A 20935-nucleotide genomic window follows, 5' to 3' on the forward strand; every position below is an offset into this window, starting at 1 on the left:
GTAGGAGCAGGTTGCTGCTATCTCTTTCCTCCACGTGTTAGAGAAAATCAGACCCTATACTAGCTTGGGAGAAAGAGAAGGACATGAAGGTGAGTAACAAGCATCTACAAGGAGGCATGTGAAGAACAGATGGAAAACATTGCCTAAATTTCTTACATTCAGACTGAAAAAAAAAGGTCTCTGTCTCCCATATTGACTTACCACCAGCATCGCAGACTGTGACAGGACCTCAGAGAGAGCACCCATAAGACGTAGCGTCCCTGAGAGAAAGACTTGTCATCCCTGATGGAGAACATAGGCTTCCCTGCTTGACCACCCTGTGAAGTCTTCTGGGACCCATATAGTTAATCTTTCTCCCCAAAATATATCGGGCCCTTCCTTAAGCTAGGAGCTAATCTGGCTACACATCTTATTTGAAAAAGTGTAGCTTTTACCACACATCTTCGGAGGTGTAAATACTCGTATGCCAGAAAACTGCCAACTCATGTTGGTGGGCAACTGCTTGCCTTGCAGAGGGATGAAACCCTCCTCCCTCAGCCATTCACTGTGCTACTTCCAGTAGGAGAGAGCTCATCCCAGCTCTATAATCTGTGTTAGTCTGGATGTGAATGGACAGCTCAATGCAATAAAAGTTCAGAGTTTATTACAGGCTCTTGATTGATACTAGAGATAATGGTAATTAACTGCTCTGGGATGACAATAGTTGGCTGCTGGCTGATCTCCTGAGGATTTTAAGCATTTTGTTTAAAAATGGGCCTTGCCAAGGGTGGAGAGGGCAGAAGGAGACAGAAAGCAGTTGTGCAAGTCTCCAGCTCAGCACACGAGGCTGCAGAAGGTTTTAGCATGAGCTGAAGACAGGATCTGTGTGTTTACCCGTTCTCAGACAACTGAGAGTCACAGGAGTTCTGTGTACAGGTATAGAAAGCTCACTACTCCCCATTGGTACAGTTTTGCAGCCATCGCATTTCTGCACTTGCTAGATGTACAAAAAAAATAGGTTTTCATTTTGTCAGGAGGTATTGGAATTACTGTCTCATTTTCGAATATTTCTCTAATCAAGTCTGCCAAACTGAACCTTACAGGAATCTCTTGTATTAAATGAGACTGAGCACTCCCACCTGCAACATCTTTCTGTACAGACACCTTTGCCAATTGCTTATTTGCAGGGGTGAGGACCGGTCTATTATTCAGTTCTCAGTCCGAAATTGTTGTCTATCCCTATGAGATGATCCACATACAGGAGCACACCTTGTCACCCTCAACAGAAAGGGGCAGGAACCTCTTCTATAAGCCTCCAGCTTCCTTCTGCTCAGATCCATACACGTGGGAGTGAGTCACTTCCCAACGTGGACTGACACCAAGGCACGTCTGCCATCAAAAGGACGCAAGCAACACGGAGGAGAGTAAAATGGCTTAATAGATACCAGCAATCACTCTTTGACCTGATTTTTTACCAAGTTCTCTAGTGAGAAAGGGGCATTTGCAGCCTATCAGATAGCACTGACCCATATTAAATATGCCTCCTTTTATCTTCAGTAAGATTAATATGCCTCCTTATTATTGGAACAGTGGTATATTTTCATCATCCTTAATTATTAACTTATCTGGCTGTGATTGCTTCGCTTCTGAGAAGGCTGTGCTAGGTAACTATAATAGCTATACAACTGTTACATAACCAACATTTTGAACTGCTCTTTTCCAGCTGTTCTTTTCCATTTTGTCTTTGCTTAGAGCTTTTCTGTTTTCCTTTGGTATAGGTAGATAAACCCAAAGGGCTAGATCCTACAGTTACACTGATGTTTTTGGAGCGTAGCCTGGAGTTTTATCAGTTTACGTCATTTGTGAGTGGGCCCATGAAATTTTTAAAATGTTGAAATAAATGAAAGCAGACAGGTGATGGAGTGACAGCACCCGGTGGAGAGAATTATGATGGCCAAGGCAGCTAAAGTCCTAGCTTTATTTGGAGGAAAAGGGCCCACAAGTACATCTGGAGGCTAAACACACATGTAGAATTGCTGGGAGCTGAAAATGGGAGAAAAATATAGCCTGTACAGAAAAATAAATTCCAGTGTTTTCCTCCAGTAACATTGGCAAGCCTTCACAGTCACATTAGTCCCAAATACTTTTTGCACGTTCCCACAGCATTTACCACTCCAGGCAAGAGCAGGCGGGAGGCAAGTGGTGGAAGGAGTCCTGGAGACATTCATCACCAACCGTGGTTCACAATTGCCTTAATAACAAAGTTCACTCTGAACACCTTGAAGACCACTGGCACACATGTCCATTATCTGGAGAAAAAGAGATATACCATGAGTCTGAAATAACATATTTAGTGCACAGGGTGGGCCTTTCAGTGACTGCAGCTCCTTTCTGATGCCTATCGCAGTCGATGTCTCCAGGATCTCACTGATGGAAGGAAACAGGTAACCATGAGCACTTCTCTGACTGCTGCCTCTTCTAACTCTCAGACGTGCCCAAAGGGGCCATGGAGACAACTGATGGCTTCCCATGAGCTTGCTCTCCTCCACTGAGGAATGCAGCCTTCCTCATTTTGTAGTTTCAGTGCTGGAACCCTAGGTCCTTCAGTAACCATCTCCTCATGCCAGCTAGATTGCCACAGCCATTTCATTTTTGAGCCTGAGGACACTGGCCCCACTGACAATGAAGGGAGGGCTGAATTCCTTTCCCAGACTGGCTCTCTGTTTTGACAAGTGATTCTTTTTATAAATCCCAGACAGCGCGTCTTTTCACAGTCAGTTGTAAAACTGGATTTGATACATGTCAGAGAGAATACACGAAAGCTCTCACACATTCTGCAGCATGGGTTTTTTTCAGCCACTCTGTGAACGTGCTGACCAGCAGCTGACCTCACGTCCTGATGCGAAGCACAGCCACCAAAGGATAGGCCCCATTCTGCCATCATTCATATTCCAAATTTCACTTCACACCCTACATCTGCTTCTTCCCAAGACAACCACTGGGGTTCTACCAGCTGCCTACAATAACTCATTGCTGGAGGAATAGGGCCACACAACACGGCCAGTATGCAAGCACAGAGGGTACAGCTGAGGCATCCTTGGTTCTTTATCCTGCCTTGCAGTACCAGAGTTATTCCGTCTCTTGGAGAAGTCCCTCCCAGTGCAAACAGGGTGAGTGCAGCCTTGAGAGGACAAGGGGAAGGCAAGGCAGAAAAGCAAAGACACCATGAGGACTAAGTGTGCTGAGCAGGCTGGGCCACAGTCGTCTGGAAGCCATTCCCCAGCACAGATGTTAAACAAGTAAGTATGTGTCATCCCTCTGGAATACTCTGGCAGCTGTTCTGATAGCATCAGTCTATAAAACAGCTGACAATATTAACCTGTATTTTTTCCTTCAAGCTGAAATTTGACATTTTTCTTCAATTACTGGATATAGAAAAGCTCTCAAGCTTCGTTCAGCCCATACCCAGAAGGACACGTGTCAACCTGCCAGCATCCCCACACCACCCTACGTCCTCCAATGGCCTTTTTCTTCAAGCCGGCCAAATATACTTTGTTTTTCTCAGTAGAGGGAGCTTCTCACATAGCAGTTTGAACATCACATCCTTCAAACCCGCTGAAATCACATCTCATTTCTGGCAGCACCAGTTCTGTGCCAAACAAACATGCAGGAAACCTGACAGCAGGTGACATGGGAAACATACTCCCAACCTCTAGAAACCACAGAACGGTTTGTTTATTGAATTAAGAAGGCTCACAGATTTCCCAAAATTCTTGATTCATTTTTGTAACTGTTACTATTAAAATGCCCGTGCTTTTGACACCCTGGTACCACTCAGCAGCAGCTCCATGGAAGCCAGTACCAGAGCTATGAGAGCTTGCATGAGAAAAAGAGCTTTCTAATGATTTTCTGTGCCTTTCTTTGGTTCCTCTGAATGCCTCTTGATACTTACTCTTCTTACAGAGACAGAAGTTTTCAGCCTGCTTTTGTCTGCAGCTCAAATGCTCTGTACATTATTTTCATCTCCCTTTTAGCTGTCTCTTTAAACAAACAGCTGCATCTTTTCATTCTTTCTTTGTCCAAAAGCCTTTGCATAGTCACTACTAAATCCTGCTTGGTAACGAACAGTGTCGTGGGTAGTATCAGCAGGGTTATCTGTGATGAGCTCTCACCAAGGAGATGGGTAGCTCTAGAACAGTCAATGAGAGGCCCTGGCTCTGCTTCTGCACCTCACCTACATAGCACGTGTGAGGTGAATGCCACCAGAGAGCCAATCCAGGCAGAAAAAATTGATTTAAGAAACAGTCCAATTCTTCAGTCAGAGCAGTTCCCCAACCTGTTTTACTGAGCGACAGCAGAGCATTTGTACTGCACAGCATGCCCAGAACAGCATGAGTAGGCGGATGGGATGGCAGGAGCAGGAGGGAGGAGAGGAAGGGAAGAGGACTGCTTTTTTAAGAAGCACTAACAGCTTAAACAGACTTAAAATGATAATTTAATTGAAGAGATTTGGGGGGTTTAGTCTTACAAGGATACCAGGGGAATCTTAGCTTTTCAAGCAAGATTTGCAGATGTTTTCCTAAGCCTACACAGATTGTTGGATGACGTTTTGCTCACATCTAAAATAAAATTGAAAAACATCAGCGTTTAAAACATCTGTCTCCCCTTCCCTCATCCCCTTCTTATTCCTGTATTTTCTATGCTTGGCATCGCTAGGTACACAGGCAATTTCACCATAATCTTGATGGTGATTCACTCCTCTGTTTTAAAGCACAGTTTCACATCACAGTCTTCGAGCTCACCTGCACCCTTCTTGCTTCCTAGGTCCTTACAAAATAAAAGAATAAAATAATGTGAAAAAAATTATAAACACTTTTAATGGGTCTTCATAAAATCAATCTCAAAACAGTATTCACAATGAAGGTATAAATATCGCCTTACGAATAAATGACGCTGTTATCCAATAAGCCCTGCATTTGATCACACTCAGATGTAGAATAAATATTTAGTTCCTTCAGAGAGGTTAAAATAACCTCTCCTAGGGCATAGTAAATTTATTTTTCATGCATAATTTCAGTCAGCAGGCAAACTGGTAAGTAAAAGCAGATATCATCAACTTGTATGTAAGAAAGAAAAGAGCTAGTGGGCAGGCTAGGCAAAAAAGGTAACTAAATTTAGGCTGGAAATTAGGAGACAATTTTCAAACATCACAGCAGGGTAGTTTCAGATCAGCCTTTTGATAAAAGCAGTGGGACAAAAAATGAACTGGGTCCAAAACCAACTCCTTCATGGTCTGAAGGAGTCTACAAGGCATGGCTGCCTTCCATAGCTGAGCTCTGAACCTTCATGCAGCCATCCCTTCCAGCCTGGTGCTCCCAAGCATCTCATGTGGCAGCTAAAGGTCAAAGTGACTACTTGTCCAGCTGACAAAAAGAGAGAGGCACAATCTGGCCTGTTAGCATGCTATGTCACTGCGGTGGCGTCCTCACAAAACACCTGGACACTACGTTCCTCTCTGAACCCAGTGGTACTGCAGCAGGGTCCCTCTGCCACTCCAGGGCTCCTGTCTGCACCACATCTCCTGGGGCAGCTGCTGCCTGCTGGGCACCATCCTTTTAAACAGCACAGCTCTCGAGGGAACTAAAGGATTTTAGCTTTAAAAAACAAACAAACAAAAAAAAAGCCTGATCTTCCTCACACACTCGATACATGTTCCTTCTCGCTGTTCAGTTCTGGAGAGTGAGAGGAATTTTCCACCAAGGTTTTAGTGAGCAAGCTGTTTTGGAGCGGGCCATCTCCTTCTGCCTTCTAGAAACCAGACTGTATGGCATTTTTTGAGTTTTTGTGGGAGACACCTGCACTGCCAGGTTTCTGGTGACTAAAACAATGCCATGAGGGCATCCAAGAGGGGCATGCAGAGTTTTTCTCCCACCCCATAACCCAAATGCACCAGTGCGAGCCCCTTGTCCGAAGGACACGGGTCATCACAGCACCTTGACCACAGAGCTGCCAAGGGCCTGCCCGCAGCCCCATACCCCATCCAACCATAACTGGGGGGACCCCCTCTGCCTCAGGTCCTGTCCCACATCACACACCCTGCCTCAGCCCTGCCACAGGGGAGATGACCCGTCCCCAGCCCTTCTCTGGGGGTCTGGATCTGTCCCATGACACCTGTCTGGGGGTCTCACCCTGCCCCAGACCATCGTCCCAGCCCTGCCTGGAGCTCTGATTGAGCCCCACACCCCTGCCAGCTCTGCCCAGGGGTCTGACCCTGCCCCACACCCCTGCCTGGGGGTTTCACCCTGCCCTGCACACCCTGCCAGCCCTGCCCGGGGGTTTCACCCTGCCCCACCCCCCTGCCAGCCCTGCCTGGGGGTCTGACTGAGCCCCACAGCCCCTGCCCAGGGGCTGAACTTGTCCTACACCGCCTGCCCCAGGGTCTGACCCTGCCCCACACCCTGCCCACCCTTCCTGGGGCTCTCACCCTGCCCCACACCCCTGCCAGCCCTGCTCGGGGGTCTGACCCTGTCCCACAGCACCTGCCCGCCCCGCCCAGGGTCTGAGGGAGCCCCGCACTCCCTGCCCGGGGGTCTCCCCTGCCCCACACCCCAGCCGGGGCAGGCTCAGCCCCAGAGCCGGGCGGAGGGGAGGCGGGGGGGGAATCCCGTTGGGCGCAGCCAATGGGCAGCCGCAGCGCCTGGTCCGATGCGGACGAAGGGCTGCGATTGGCCGCTCGGCTCCCCTCGCCCCACGGCGGCGCCGGGCGGCGGCCAATGGGCGGCGTGCGCGCGGGCGGCGGGGCGGGGCCGGGCGCCAGGGCGCGAGGTTCCGCGGGGCCGCGGGCGGTCGCGGCGGGCGGCGGGGTGATCGCCATGTCGCCGGCGTGGTCGGTGGTGGCGGGGCTGGCGCTGCTGCTGCTGTGGGTGCGGCACCGCGGGCTGGAGGCCGTGCTGGTGCATCACCGCTGGGTCTTCGTCTGCCTCTTCCTCATGCCGCTCTCCATCCTCTTCGACGTGTACTACCAGCTGCGCGCCCGCGCCGTGCGCCGCCTGCACAGCGCCCCGCGGCTCCACGGGCAGCGCGTGCGGCACATCCAGGCGCAGGTGAGGGGGGGCGGGAGCGGGCTGAGGGGAGACCTCATCGCCCTCTGCACCTGCCTGAGAGGAGGGTGTGGAGAGGAGGGAGCTGGGCTCTGCTCCCAAGTGACAGGACAAGGGGGAATGGCCTCAAGCTGCGCCAGGGGAGAGTCAGGCTGGATATCAGGAAACAGTTTTTCACAGAAGGGGTCATCGGGCACTGTTAGAGGCTGCCCAGGGAGGGGGTGGAGTCCCCATCCCTGGAGGTATTTAAAAGACAGGTGGACGAGGTGCTCAGGAGCATGGTTTAGTGGCAAATAGGAATGTTTGGACTCGATGATCCAAGAGGTCTTTTCCAACCTGGTGATTCTATGATTCTGTGAAAGGCTGTGACCTCCGTCCACAACACAGTTTGTGTTGAAACAAAATTTGCTTGAAACAAAACCGTGTGGTACTTCTGAAGGAATCTTTGCTTTTGAACCTTCAGTTTCAAAGGGAATCTTTATGTTAGCCACTCCTGTGGGTGACACAATATGGGTTGGGACTAACGCAAAGAAAGCTGATCTTATCGGATTGGGTTGTTTTGTGCTTGTTGGGGCACCAGGGGAGGTTCATACTGGATATCAGGAAACAATTTTTCACAGAAAGAGTCATCGGGCACTGGCAGAGGCTGCCCAAGGAGGTGGATTCACCATCCCTGGAGATATTTAAAAGACGGGTAGATGAGGTGCTCAGGGACATGTTTTTTTTGGCAAATAGGAATGGTTGGACTCGATGCTCCAAGAGGTCTTTTCCAACCTGGTGGTTCTGTGATTCTGTGTAAGGGGGTCTCTGTCCAAAACTCCAAGTTGGGCATCAGTGGCTGCGAGTCCAAGTGCTGTCATCACAGCATCCTCGGAGATGTGCGGGGACCCCTTGCACCCGTGCTAACTGTGCATATGTAACAGGGAAATTGAATGGTTGGTGAGTTTTCATAGTGCTTACATCCTGTTTCTCAGCATTGTTAGCTCCAAGAGATGAGGCTCTGTGGGGGGAGATCCCAGCCCCTCCTGCTGTGCTGCTCATGCTCCTGGTACTGGACAAAATCCAGCCTGGAATAAGGGAAAAGCAAACGAAAAGGGCGGGGGGGGGGGTGTCTCCATCTGAAACTCCTCTCGAAGTTGCAGTATGAGCAGCTGCAAGTCCAGGTGCTGTCATCGCAGCATCCTCGAAGATGCTCAGGGACCCCCTGTGCGCATAGTATGTGTGCGCATGTAACATGAAAATTTATTCTTTTGGATGGTTGGCGTAATACCATGTTTTCATACTGCTTACGTCCTGCTTCTCAGTGGTGTTAGCACCAAGAGATGAGGCTCTGCGGGAGGAGAGCCCAGCCCCTCTTGCTGTGCTGCTTATGCTCCCACAGCTGGGCAGAATCCAGCCTGGGATCCAGGAAAAGCAAATTAAAAGGGCAGCAGGAGGTTCTGTCACTGTGTAAGGGGGAGGTCTCCATCTGAAACTCCTCTTGAAGTTGCAGCATCAGTAGCTTCAAGTCCAGGTGCTGTCATCATAGCATCCTTGGAGATGGTGCAGTGATTCCCTGTGCACATGGTACCTATGCGCACATGAAACACGCAAATGTTTGTCTTTGAATGGTTGGTGTTTATACTGTGTTTTCATACCTTTTATATCTTGCTTCCTGGCATTGTTAGCTCCAAGAGATGAGGCTCTGCGGGAGGAAAGTCCAGCCCCTCCCACCATGCTGCCCGTGCCTGGCACCACTGTGCCCTCTGCGTGCCCGGAGCCAGGCATAATCCAGCCTGGGATCCAGGAAAAGCAAACGAAAAGGGCAGCGGGACGTTCTGCTGCTATGTTGGGGGGGGTCTCCATCTGAGACTCTGCTTGAAGCTGCAGCATCAGCAGCTGCAAGTCTGGATGCAGTTGGGCAGCTGCTGTTGTCATAGCACCCTTGGAGATGTGCAGCAGCTCTCCCTGTGCACATGGTTTGGGCATGTACCTCTGCACACATCTAACATGAAAATGTTAGTCTTTGAATGGTGGATGTAATACCGTGTTTTCATACCGCTTACGTCCTGCTTCTCAGCATTGTTAGCTCTGAGAGAAGGGGAGCCAAAACTTCTCTTCCACCCAGAAATGCAGAAGTCTCTAATGTGTGCTCTCTAGTATTTATGGTAATTCTGTCATGTCTACTTCTGTTTTTTAAATTGATTCTCATGTTCATTGCAGATGGATATTAATGTGCCCGGAGTTATTCTCTGAGGGTTTGGGGTTGTTTTTTTATCACCAGCTGTAGTAGCAGTTGAGCTTTGAAGAAAACGCTACTATTGATGTTTGTTCTCCAAATGTTAACCACAGTGGCTTTGCAAAATTTGTGCATCACACGTATGGCTTACACATTTTCCTTCTCATCTTTTCTCTCTGTGCCCATTCATTTTCAGGCTCAGACCATTTTTTGGTGTGTTTAGGAGGAGGCATTGTTTCATTAACCTTCACAGAACTGGCATTATTTATGACAATGATAATACCTCCCTTCAAGTATAGGTTTACCTGTGGATTTTTAAAGCCTTCATTCTAGTTTTCTGAAACTCATCTCCAAAAGCTGCGGGGTATTAGAAATGCTTCCTCTACATAACTAGGCACTTCTGGTGGTGTTTTATTTAGAAGCTCAGAAGTTTCCCTGCTAAGAGACTCCCAAAGCGTCACTACTCAAAAGAGACATCCAAGCTTCATTACTTGCAGGCAACATGCATGTCAAGAAGTAACAACATTTCTACAGCAAGGGAAAAATGTTTCTGGTATACATTATTGGCATGTATGTGCCTTACAGCCTCAGTTCAGTTGTTATGTCTTGCAGGTTCGGGAATGGAAAAATGAAGGCAGCAAAAGGTACATGTGCACTGGCCGGCCTGGCTGGCTGACTGTGTCACTTCGTGTTGGAAAGTATAAGAAGGTTCATAAGAACATCATGATCAACTTAATGGATGTTCTGGAAGTGGACAGTGAAAGACAGGTAACAAATTCATCACAAAGCTTTTATGATAATGAAATTTACAGCATGTTTTACTGTATTTGTAGCTGAAAGGGAGATTAGATTCCATAGAGGACAAAGGTTTTTTGTAGCAATAGAGTCACCAAATTTCAGGTTTTACAACGTCTGCTTGGATCATTCTATCTGAAAAAACACCATATGGAATTACTTATCTTTTACGTGCTGAAATCTAAAAGACCAGATTGATTTATGGTTTGGGGGACTGAGCAATAAGATGTTGAGGCAGAGGAGGAATCACTAAACAGTTTCAACTATTTTTAGTAGTGCTCTTAGGAAAGCAAGTCTCTGAATTCCGATAACAGATGGAAGTATAAACCAGTTAGCCATGATTTGTCATTGTCAATACTGAACACTTAATTTATGTTTGGCGGGGGAAATGGGGTTTCTTTCTTTTTAGGTTGTTCGTGTGGAACCTTTGGTCACCATGGGCCAGTTGACTGCACACCTGAATCCCATGGGCTGGACTATTCCTGTGGTACCAGAGCTTGATGATCTTACAGTAGGTAAGGGTTGTTGTGATGACAAGAGACTCACTGCTTTTGCTGCATTTTCATTGTTTTGTGGTGTTCATGTTATAAGCACTTTGCTGGTTTTGGATTTCTTTTTTTGAAAAGCAGTCTTAGAAGCCATGCCCCGAGCTTAAAAGTGGAGTTTTGTTCTCATAAACAAACTTAATTTTGGAGTGTGTTTCATTTGATTTGTTATATCCTCTCTTGATAAGGTGGTCTGATCATGGGAACTGGAATTGAGTCTTCATCCCATATCTACGGGCTTTTCCAACATACCTGCGTGGCCTATGAACTTGTTCTTGCTGATGGAAGCCTTGTGAGATGTTCACCAGTAAGACAAAATGTTATTTTGCTATCATTTACAATGTCGTTGACAATTATCGGTATGGATATATGATTTAGTATGACATACTTTTTGCAGACTGAAAATTCAGACCTATTTTATGCAGTGCCTTGGTCTTGTGGTACTCTGGGTTTCCTGGTTGCAGCAGAAATAAAAATGATTCCTGCCAAGAAATATGTGAGAATACATTATCAGCCTGTGAGAGGATTGCAGAAGATTTGTGAGAAGTTTACTGAAGAATCTAAGAAAAAGGAGAATAGCTTTGTGGAAGGACTGATGTATTCTTTGGAAGAAGCAGTCATCATGACAGGAGTCTTGACTGATGAAGCTGAGCAAAGCAAGGTAACTGAAGAGAAGTTTCTCACAAAGGAAAAAAATACCCTCGAAATAGCTGAAGCTGTACTATATGCTAATATAAAACCACAGTCCTTATAAGATTGGAACAAAATCTTAAAAGGGCTTAAAAGTTAGTTCTGTCCACCAGAATATTTTAAATTACAGCTCTTTGTTAGTACAGCAGAGTCTGTACTCTAAATCTCTTCAGTTGATAAGAAATGACCTCCTGATTTTATTATTGTAGCAAATAATTTATTCTAAAGCCTTTTTATTGCAGTAGCTAAGGAGGAAGGGAAGTATATTTTCTCATACACAACAATGTTGTTTTAAACTGCAGTCACTCAGTAAATCTTTTTCCAGCTGTCTTTTAGTAGAGTTAATATTGGTCAAACATATCAGGGACATTTACAGTACAGGCATGGTACCTGTTGATTGCATCCTTCAACCTGGTTGTTTCTTTCTACCATAATAAGACTTTGGATTAATTGAGAGATCAGTATTTTAGGAATCCGGTCCTGTGACATCCCCAGACTCTCAATTATCTTATAATGGTCAAGTGTTAGCAAGCGTTATTTAAATTAAACCTAGATGGCAAAAAGGGTGAGAAGGAGCCATACATGTGGAGAAACTCTCACAGAGAGTATAACATTGATTCTTCACAGTAAAGGGTTTTGGGGATGTACTTAATCTTGTCGAGTAAGGTGTAACCATTATCTGTGTTGGTGTTCACTAATGAATGCATGTTTTCTTACAGATAAACAGAATTGGCAACTACTACAAGCCGTGGTTCTTTAAGCATGTGGAGAAGTATTTGAAAGCTGACAGGACTGGAATAGAATACATTCCCTCAAGACATTATTACCATAGACATACACGCAGTATTTTCTGGGAGCTCCAAGTAAGATCAGTTGCAAAATTAAAGTAACATCTGCAAGAGGGTGTTCTGCTCTTTCCCACTGTAGGCACAATATACCTTCTTCCCCTTGGCCACACTTCTCTCTTTCATGGCATCAAAAAATGCCAGTGAAGTTTATGGGAAACTTAGAAGTTCTGCATTTGGGCAAAACAAATCCAAGGGCACATCTTTATATATAAGGCGTTATATCGTAACTTCTTAATTTCTGTTCTAGTGCTTTTCTGAATTTAGAAATTAAGTACGTATTTCAGCTGTAAGTTTTACAGCTGCAAGTTTTACAGCTGCTAAGCAATTTCCAAAGGCAGACAGTGGAAAAAACATGAATGTGAGATCAAAGCTGAAAACTTGCCCTGCTTAAACTTAGAATACTAATTATATATCGTAAGGTCTTACTTTGAATTTCATAACTGTATTTGTTGTGATGTGCGTTTACACAACACTTTATTTGACATTTTAAAAGGTTCTTATTGCTGCATTTTGAATCTCTGGAGTGAGATACTGGATCCATTCAGCTCCCAGAGAAGTTAAACAGGAGTTGGCTGTGCAGAAAGTACTGAAAAATTTACAGCTTTAAAATTAATTTATGACTTGATCTTTTGCGTGTTTGCTCTTGCAAGAGTTGTGTAAGTTTAGCTTCTTAAGTGCTCCTTCCTTATCTGATTTAAGGTAATAGCCTATTGTTCTCTCAACTTAATGCTCTGAAAGTATTCAGGGCTGAGTATGTTGTGGTTCATATGGCTGAAAATAATTCTTGTAACTAGAGGAGGCTTAGGACAGGGCTGTGTTGCTACTTTCAGTGCAGGAATCTCACATTTGTTGATATTTGTATTATAGTAGTTTAGCAAAAGTATCAGCAGTTAAATTTCTTGAAAATCAGGCTTAGTATTGCTCTGAGGATTCTGTAATATTGTCTTTTGGTTCACTTACACATTCTTAAGTCAAACTTTTTTTCTTTCCTCTTTAAAGGATATTATTCCTTTTGGCAATAACCCTATTTTCCGTTACCTGTTCGGCTGGATGGTTCCTCCAAAAATCTCTTTGTTAAAGCTCACCCAAGGAGAAGCTATTCGGAAGCTGTACGAGCAACACCACGTTGTGCAGGACATGTTGGTGCCAATGAAGAGCCTTGAAAAATCTATCCAAACCTTCCATCAGGACCTTAATGTAAGATCACATGTTTACAATGCAATGAATCTTGGACTGTGGGTAATAAGAATTGTGACTTTCCATCTTAAGGCATAATAGTCTGCTTGTGTAAAAGGTCATTATCGTATCTTTGCGAGTTTATGGTGCAACGCTGCAGAAGAAATTAACCCAGCTTTCTGAAAAAAAGGAATTTAAAAAAGTTAGGTTCAAACTTCTGTAGGAAGCAAACACTTGTTAAACATTTTTTCACTTAGTAAAACTTGAACTGATTTTTCTTTCATCTAGAATAACCAGCGATCTCACTAAACACCAACTGTGGGAACTAATTTCCCTTTCTTGCTTTTATTTCTGAATTTCTTGTAGTTAGCATCAGGAGTACAAACTTGGCAATTTCAATTTTAGACTGGCCTGGAAAAGAAAACTCTTTGTCTTTTTACCCAGAATGTTTATTTAGTTGGGTTTTGTTTCCACTTCAAATATTTAACGGACAGGAGATGTAATTCTAGGAGGATACAGCACGTATTCTCAGCACCTCAATCTATTTGTGTTATGGTCATTACAAAGTGCAGCTAAGAACCACAGTGAGGGAGTGGGAAAGGAAGAGCTGTGTAAGTTTCAATCCCAAACTGTAAAGAAGTTCCAAGAAGAGATAGCTAAATGGATTGTTTTGTTAAAAATAAGTGGTAAAGTGTCTTCTTGCCTCTGCAGGTGTACCCTCTTTGGTTATGTCCTTTCATATTGCCCAATAATCCTGGTATGGTCCACCCAAAAGGAGATGAAGCAGAACTCTACGTGGATATAGGAGCTTATGGGGAGCCCAAACGGAAACAATTTGAAGCCAGGGCTTCAATGAGGCAAATGGAAAAGTTTGTAAGAAGTGTGCATGGGTAAGGATCTCACTCCTTAGAATAGTAATAATGCCATATAATTTACATCCATGTGGTTTAATCACATTTACTTAATCCCACAGCACTTTAATACTGCAGTAATTTAACAACCATAACAATTGAGAACTAACTTTAATTACTAACTTTGATGTTATAATTTTTAAGTATGATTTCACTTTAAGTATTTGATTTCAAAACCAATCACACGAGCACACTGGCTGAAGTTCTTGCAGTGTATTTGGAAGTTGAGCAGCTTCAGGTGACCTGCGGATCCCATCAGCTCCAGGCTGCTCTGCGAGCGGTCTCTTCTGCAACAAAAAGCTTCCATGCAGAAAGACCTCAGCAGATCTGTGCTGACTGTACCTAAACCAGTTGCTGCCCAGAAGCTGATAGCATGGGCCAGTGACCTTTCTCAGCAAGGCTGGCTGGCCCAGCCCTTGGGAAGGCAGCCGCTGACCTTGCATACTGAGGCTGAATTGTTTCAAGGCCGGTTCAGAGCAGGGGCAGAGCAAGTGCTGTTTTAGCTGCAGTTGGCCACAGACCCTTCAGGAATCCCACAAGCTGTTAAAGTTTGGACGGCTTCCCTGCTTGCCCTTGGGACTGGTCTGCTCCCTGCAGTCTTTGCGGCATCATGCTGCAGCTCTGCCCTGTCCTTGCGCTGGTGTGTCCTTGCATGGGGAGGCCAGCCTTCACTCTTCCCTGTAGTCCCGGTGCGGTGGTAGGAGTCTTCCTCCCTCACAATTTGTACTTCCACAGCTTCCATTCCCCTGCCCTGATTCTTACTACATAGGACCACAGTAGGCGTGAGATACGTGCCCACCATCTGTCACAAACTCGTGCCAGCCTAATTTGCTGTAGTAGTGTCAGTGGAGAAGCAGTTTCTTGTTTCTCAGGAACAAAACCAACTACATGCTATTTTTACACCATCAGTATAATTTATCCACAATTCTATTTTGACCCACTTCTCCGTCCAACAATGATTATGTTCCATGTGGCTGAGGAACAATGTTGAGTCTGCTTTGAGATGATCTGGAGAGTGTAAATGACTTTTAGCTGTAATAAGTGATCTGCCAGAGAAGGAAGCAACTGAAAATTAGTTTTAAGCTTTTTGTGTTTAACTTGAAATTAAGCTTTTCATTTAAAGCTCTTTACTTTAACAAAACAAAATTTTGTCTCTTCTCTACCTGTCACTTGGAAATGAACAATGGATAAATGCTTAATCTTACAGTTTTGTAATCACACAAAACAACAGAGCTTTTATGTAACGGTTCTACTGCTGTATTTTGATGCTGGTTGCATTTTAGAGAGCATAGTATGGAAGAGGCCATAGCTAAATAATGATTTTGTTTGGTTTTGTAAGAGGACCTTTGTTATGCTATGCGTCATTTACACTATAAATTCATCATCTCATCCTGCTCTGATGTGGCAAGCTTTTGCCTTCCCAGTTATATGAGGTAGAACGTAAAAGCCCAAGACTGTGCCTGTAACTCTCTTTATTTAACAAATTAAGAAAATCAACTATGATCACCTTCAAAACAGTTCCCTTCTGAGGTGATACACAGCTGCATCCAATGCTGCCAACGTTCAGAGCAATTCTGCAGATCATTTTCTGAGAGGCTGTTGAGGATCTCTGCTGTTTTTTGCTTTCACATCTGCCAACAAAAACGGGCTCCTTTGAGCACCAACTGGATCTTTGGGAAGAGGGAGTCAGATCTGGCAAACAGGGTAGCTGCTGAAGCACAGGGAAGTTGTTACTACCTAAAAACTGCTTCACAGACGAAGCATGTTGGGCAAGTGCACACCAACACTTTCCAGCCGAGGATAAGAAAATGTCTGTATTTGAACACATGTCCATGTCTGAGTGAAGGGATTGAGCTGAGCCTTGTCTCACCGTGACAGGTTAGAGCGTGTAACCATCTCCTTGTCTCTCCCCTCCTCCTCTTGGTTTCCAAGCTATAGGGTTAGTCTCAGGCATTTCTGTGTTGGACCTCATGTTCTCAATATCCAGTTCAAAGGGATCTGAAAAAGTCAAAGAACATTTTGCTACATCTGCCTTGAACACATAAGGGCTAATATGAGACACCATGGCTCTACTTCCATGGATCATAAGAAAGCATGCAGGAAAAATATTTGCTATTTTTGAAGCTGAAATTAAAAGGGTTTAAATACAGAAAAAAGGAAAGCAGGTTTTCAAAAGCAGTTAGAAAAGCATTTGTCAGGGAGTATCTAGATTGCACATGATTGGTGCAAGAGGCCAGACTCTTGATTTGGGGAAACTATTGAAGCTCTAGAATTGTGTTTCTGTCAAGACAAGTCGTCAGAAGATTTGGCTGCACATGTTTAGGATGTCTAAACATGAACCACTGCTTTATATGCATTTTTTAGTCCTTCTCCTTTTCTCTTTCTGGTAGCAAAACTAGTTAAAGTATCAATATATTGATGGCTAAAGGAGTGTTCTGAACCCTATTTTAAAAGCAACAATTATTTTAATTGCATTCTTCTTCCATCATCTCCTGCACCAGAATGACTGTAGCAATATTCTGCTGGTTTTGCCATTACATGTAATGTCCTTTTGGGAAAGAGATCATGGTAATGTTAAATCCACAAGGTATAATTGGCCAAGTGTCCCAGCATAATCCATGCGAGCAGTTATATTTGCTTGTTTTTAAAAAGCATTTTTGATGGGTTTTTATTTTTAATATTTGCTCCTCATAGCTTGCCCTGAATTTTTTGTTTAATACTCTATTTCAAATCTTGTGGCACAATTGTTACTGAATCTCTGTCTCTTTTTTTTTTTTTCCTCCCTTTCTTTTTTCTCTCCAGTTTCCAGATGCTGTATGCAGATTGCTATATGACCCGTGAGGAGTTCTGGGATATGTTTGATGGTTCGTTATACCACAAGCTGAGGGAGCAAATGAATTGCAAGGATGCCTTTCCAGAAGTGTATGACAAAATCTGCAAAGCAGCGAGGCACTGAGTCTGGATGATCTAATCAAGCAATCAGGGAAAGATGAATTTGCCTATAGCTAGTCAGTATATCCTTTTCCAAAAAAGCTTTATTGCTCTCCAAATAAGCTCATTATTGTTGATGTTTAAAGGTATGAATTCCTGCTTTATAAATTTGTGTTTAGTATTTCTTCGTATGCTTTAAAACCAATTTTCCAAACTCAAAGTGATTGTTTTTAAGAAATCTTAAGTGCTAGCCTTTATATCTAACGTGGTGACATAGGTGAATTCACCTATTTCCAGGTAATTGGAAATAAAAAAGTAATTGGCAAGGATGAAGATAACTGGCGTTCCACCAGCTGTGTACTATAGCTACATTTAACATTACTTTTGAAAATGGTAAGGAGGGCTCAGAAATAAGTGCCAAAGCTGAATGCATAGTCAAATTATTCACGATGTTAAAAATATCTGCCTCCGGTCAGGAACCTGTAGGACAGCTTAGCAATGATTTCATAACCTTCCAGCTGCACAGCACTGCGTGATGTTGCGTGACACTATAGTGCTTGGGCTGGGCTGTCCTGTAATCTCAACAGAGTGGTTCAACTCCCTGAAGTGGCTTCAGATTCAAAACTGAGCATTGAGGTGGGAAGAAAATGCTTTTTACTTGTGCCTATCAGATTTGTACTGATTTTGATTATAAAGTGTGAGTGGATGTAGGGTTTGGGTACTTTCTAATTAGTTAATAGTGCATTGGTTTTTGTCACAAAATGTCAATGTACTGGCTCCAAAAAGTTGCTGCTATTTCATATAGACAAGTTTTAATTTCAGGTTTTATTTGTTGTGGGTCAGTTTATATGGATTTTTGGTTTGGTTTGGTTTATTTTCAGGGTGGAGGTGGTTGTTCCTTAATTTTAGTGCCTTATGAATACTCAGTTGGAGGAAGACATGGGTTATTTCAAATCGTTCTGTCCTGGCCGATAGGAAAAGGAAGTCAAGGTTTTATTTACATGAGCAAGTGGCTATGGATAAGAACAACTCTGGTTGTGAATCTTGAAATACACAGGCTTTGGTTCTGACTCGAGTGACGTTTTTGCTTTTCATTTTAGCTGGATAGGCTTTGTAAAAGGACTGTTTCAGTCACCTGGAGAGGAAATCAACAGCAAGCACTGTTCAGTTCCCCCCTCTGCTGCTTTCTGGTGAAGGCAGTGCGGCCACGCACTTCACACAGTCAAGGGTAGAAGTGTGGAAATGTTTTGACCCTGTAGCCAGAAACACGGTTCCAAACCCATCCCGTGTCTGGTCCAAGCAATACTTAAAATTGTTACTTGAAACTTTACTGAGCTCGAGAGCAAAGAATGTAATTTTCGTGAGGCTTGGGTCAGGGATAACATGCAGAATTTTTTAAACAGTTACCAGTGGGAGGCGATGCAATTTTTATATGAGTGCTAAACCAATGATTTTATTTATTGATAGATGGATGTTTATGGTCCAGATGAAACCAATGATAAAGCAGTAACAAGAATAAGCTTGGCCTGTTACTCAGTGATGCATGCTGGGCAAATTGTGTGCAAATAAGGTACCCCTTAAAATCCTGCGCAGGGGACTGGCAGCAGCAGCAGCTGCAGCAGCAGCCGCAGCCTGCCAAGGGGGAGACACAGCCAATGCAGGGTGCCCGCAGTGCCACCGAGGCTGTGGAGCCGGGCAGGAGGTAGAGCTGTGTCTGTGATCCAGGAACGTCTGCTACACCATTCCAGGCTTTGGGGTACACAGGAAGGCAAACATTGATTCTCGGGGTGTAACCTGCCTTCATGCCTCTGTGAGGGAAGTGGCACAAGAGGCATTTCCTTGTCTCTGGGGCAAAGCTATGATTTAGCCTGGTGCTTGTAAGATAATTGCACAAAGCAAGAATGGGTTCGGTTAGCTTTTAAAGGTTGGTATTAGAACAGTTAGAGGATATGCAAATACTTTTACTTAGGCTGTGTTTCTCTCACTTATGTACTGATGATCTTTAGGTATGCACTGTATTTGTTTCTTCACTACTTCATTTATTGGCAAACTTTGTATGATGCGATTGGGTACTGTAACTGTATCAGTCACATATGCACAGGTATAATTGCTCTTATTTTTTGGTTGTGTGGGCTGTTTAAAATAAAGATCCAGCCAGCGTACTCTTCACAGTGGTGTCTCTTAATGAATGACTACTTACTTTTCAGCAGCTGTGTTTAGCATTTCTCATGCTTATTGTATTGTTACAAACGGACAGCGATGACTGAGAAAAGCTATCTGGGTAAGAGACCAGAAGCACTGGAGGGCTGTTGGGAGATGAGGAGCCTAGTGCTGCAGACAGCTTTGAAGAAGAGTCTTTGAAGTCTGCAGTCTGCACTTATCTGTGTCCCAAGACAGCCTCATGCTAAAGAAACACCCTACAGTGAGTTTTTAACCCTTCAGTTATTCCCCACTAATTTCATGGAGCCTCATGATGCCAATTAATCCTGATCTTTTCCCGTCACCTCATTCTTTCCCTGTGATGTTTTGTCCAACGAGGACAAAACCCCATTTTACGTCTAGGTGCCACAGCTGTAGATATGGATAGCTGCTTCATTTCTTCTTTCGTCATGCTCGTAAAACTAATCCCTAGTTTGAATGATCAACCGCAGAAGTGATGATAAAGATTCAGTGCCCTCTTCAGCCTGAGGAGTTTCACATCCAAACCTGTTACCACAAAAAATGCCTTCACAGCCGCTCTGTAGGCTTAGTCAGAAGTACTCCTGCCTCTCCCTTTGTCACAGCTCTGCATCCTTTTCCAATGCTCTCTGCCCAGAGAAAAGTTCCTGGGCGTTCTGAAATCCAGGCTGCCAAATGTCTCAACCCCACTGAAACCGCAGTTCTGTGGCCCTTTCATCATATTCTTTGTTGGCCCTGATTAGAGCTGCCTTTCACCATCCGCTTTTGTTACCCCTGCAGAATTCCTGTAGCCTACACACCCCCACATCACTGCTCAGTCTTTTCCTTTCAGAGACTTTAAATCGCTGCAGCTTTACCTGTGTTCAGTTATCTACCCCACTGAAGGATAATCGCAGATTAACTAGCATTCTTAATCAGATGCAACTAACAAGTAATTACACATAGATTTAATTATTCCAGTCTGATCTAAACACTAGTAAGAGACTTCATAAAGGCTAACTCAAAGAGAACCCATGTACTCGCAGTACATTTCCGTGGCCATCCTGTTACCACTGACTCAGCTCTCTCTCCATTTCACTTTCTCCATTGCCTCTAGGTTTTAATATCCTACAGAATTTGAAGCAATTACACTAAATTCCCTCTAAGCTGCTTATAAACATTTGTGCTGTTATTTCAAGTGAAGCTTGCAATGAAGATCCTCGCACACAGCTCCTATTAAAACGGGACAGGTACACAGGCAGTTGCTGAAGCCCGATGGCTTTGCTGTAGTACTGCTTTCTCAGACCTACCTCTCCTTTAAGCTGTACTGGTAGGCCTTGGGGTGTTCGGCTGTGGTAACACCACTGTGCCTGTAACGTGTGTGCAGCTTCTTTTATGTAGCATCATTTGAAAGGAAGTGTTTAACACTGAGCGGGCTGCATGTGCCAGCAGACCTTCCTTTGGAGGACTCTCAGCGGGCATCCTCTTCTCAAGTGTGTCACTTTTATAAAGCCCAAGGTGGAAATAATACTCAATAGAAAAGTTGGATAACTGATTGTCTAGGAGTGTTTTATTACTACACAAC

General features: G+C 44.3%; 1 protein-coding gene across 1 annotated transcript; it reads left to right on the top strand.

The window, feature by feature from the left end:
* The first annotated feature begins 6789 nt into the window (after positions 1-6789).
* DHCR24 (24-dehydrocholesterol reductase) lies at positions 6790-19362 on the top strand. The gene is made up of 9 exons (XM_054073466.1): positions 6790-7082; positions 9910-10065; positions 10502-10607; positions 10826-10944; positions 11035-11298; positions 12047-12190; positions 13175-13372; positions 14063-14241; positions 17065-19362. Exons 1-9 carry the CDS (start codon positions 6852-6854, stop codon positions 17216-17218), a joined length of 1551 nt encoding a protein of 516 aa, XP_053929441.1. The 5' UTR covers positions 6790-6851; the 3' UTR covers positions 17219-19362.
* The last annotated feature ends 1573 nt before the right edge of the window (positions 19363-20935 follow it).

This window comes from Cuculus canorus, chromosome 8, assembly GCF_017976375.1.
Source record: "Cuculus canorus isolate bCucCan1 chromosome 8, bCucCan1.pri, whole genome shotgun sequence".
NCBI classification, from domain to species: domain Eukaryota; kingdom Metazoa; phylum Chordata; class Aves; order Cuculiformes; family Cuculidae; genus Cuculus; species Cuculus canorus.

Excerpts from the sequence above, each read along its gene's own strand:
- DHCR24 (XM_054073466.1), top strand. The coding sequence starts at position 6,852 with ATGTCGCCGGCGTGGTCGGTGGTGGCGGGGCTGGCGCTGCTGCTGCTG. Across the intron at positions 10,608-10,825 it reads GCTTGATGATCTTACAGTAG|GTGGTCTGATCATGGGAACT; the intron begins GTAAGGGTTGTT and ends TCTCTTGATAAG. Across the intron at positions 10,945-11,034 it reads GCCTTGTGAGATGTTCACCA|ACTGAAAATTCAGACCTATT; the intron begins GTAAGACAAAAT and ends TACTTTTTGCAG.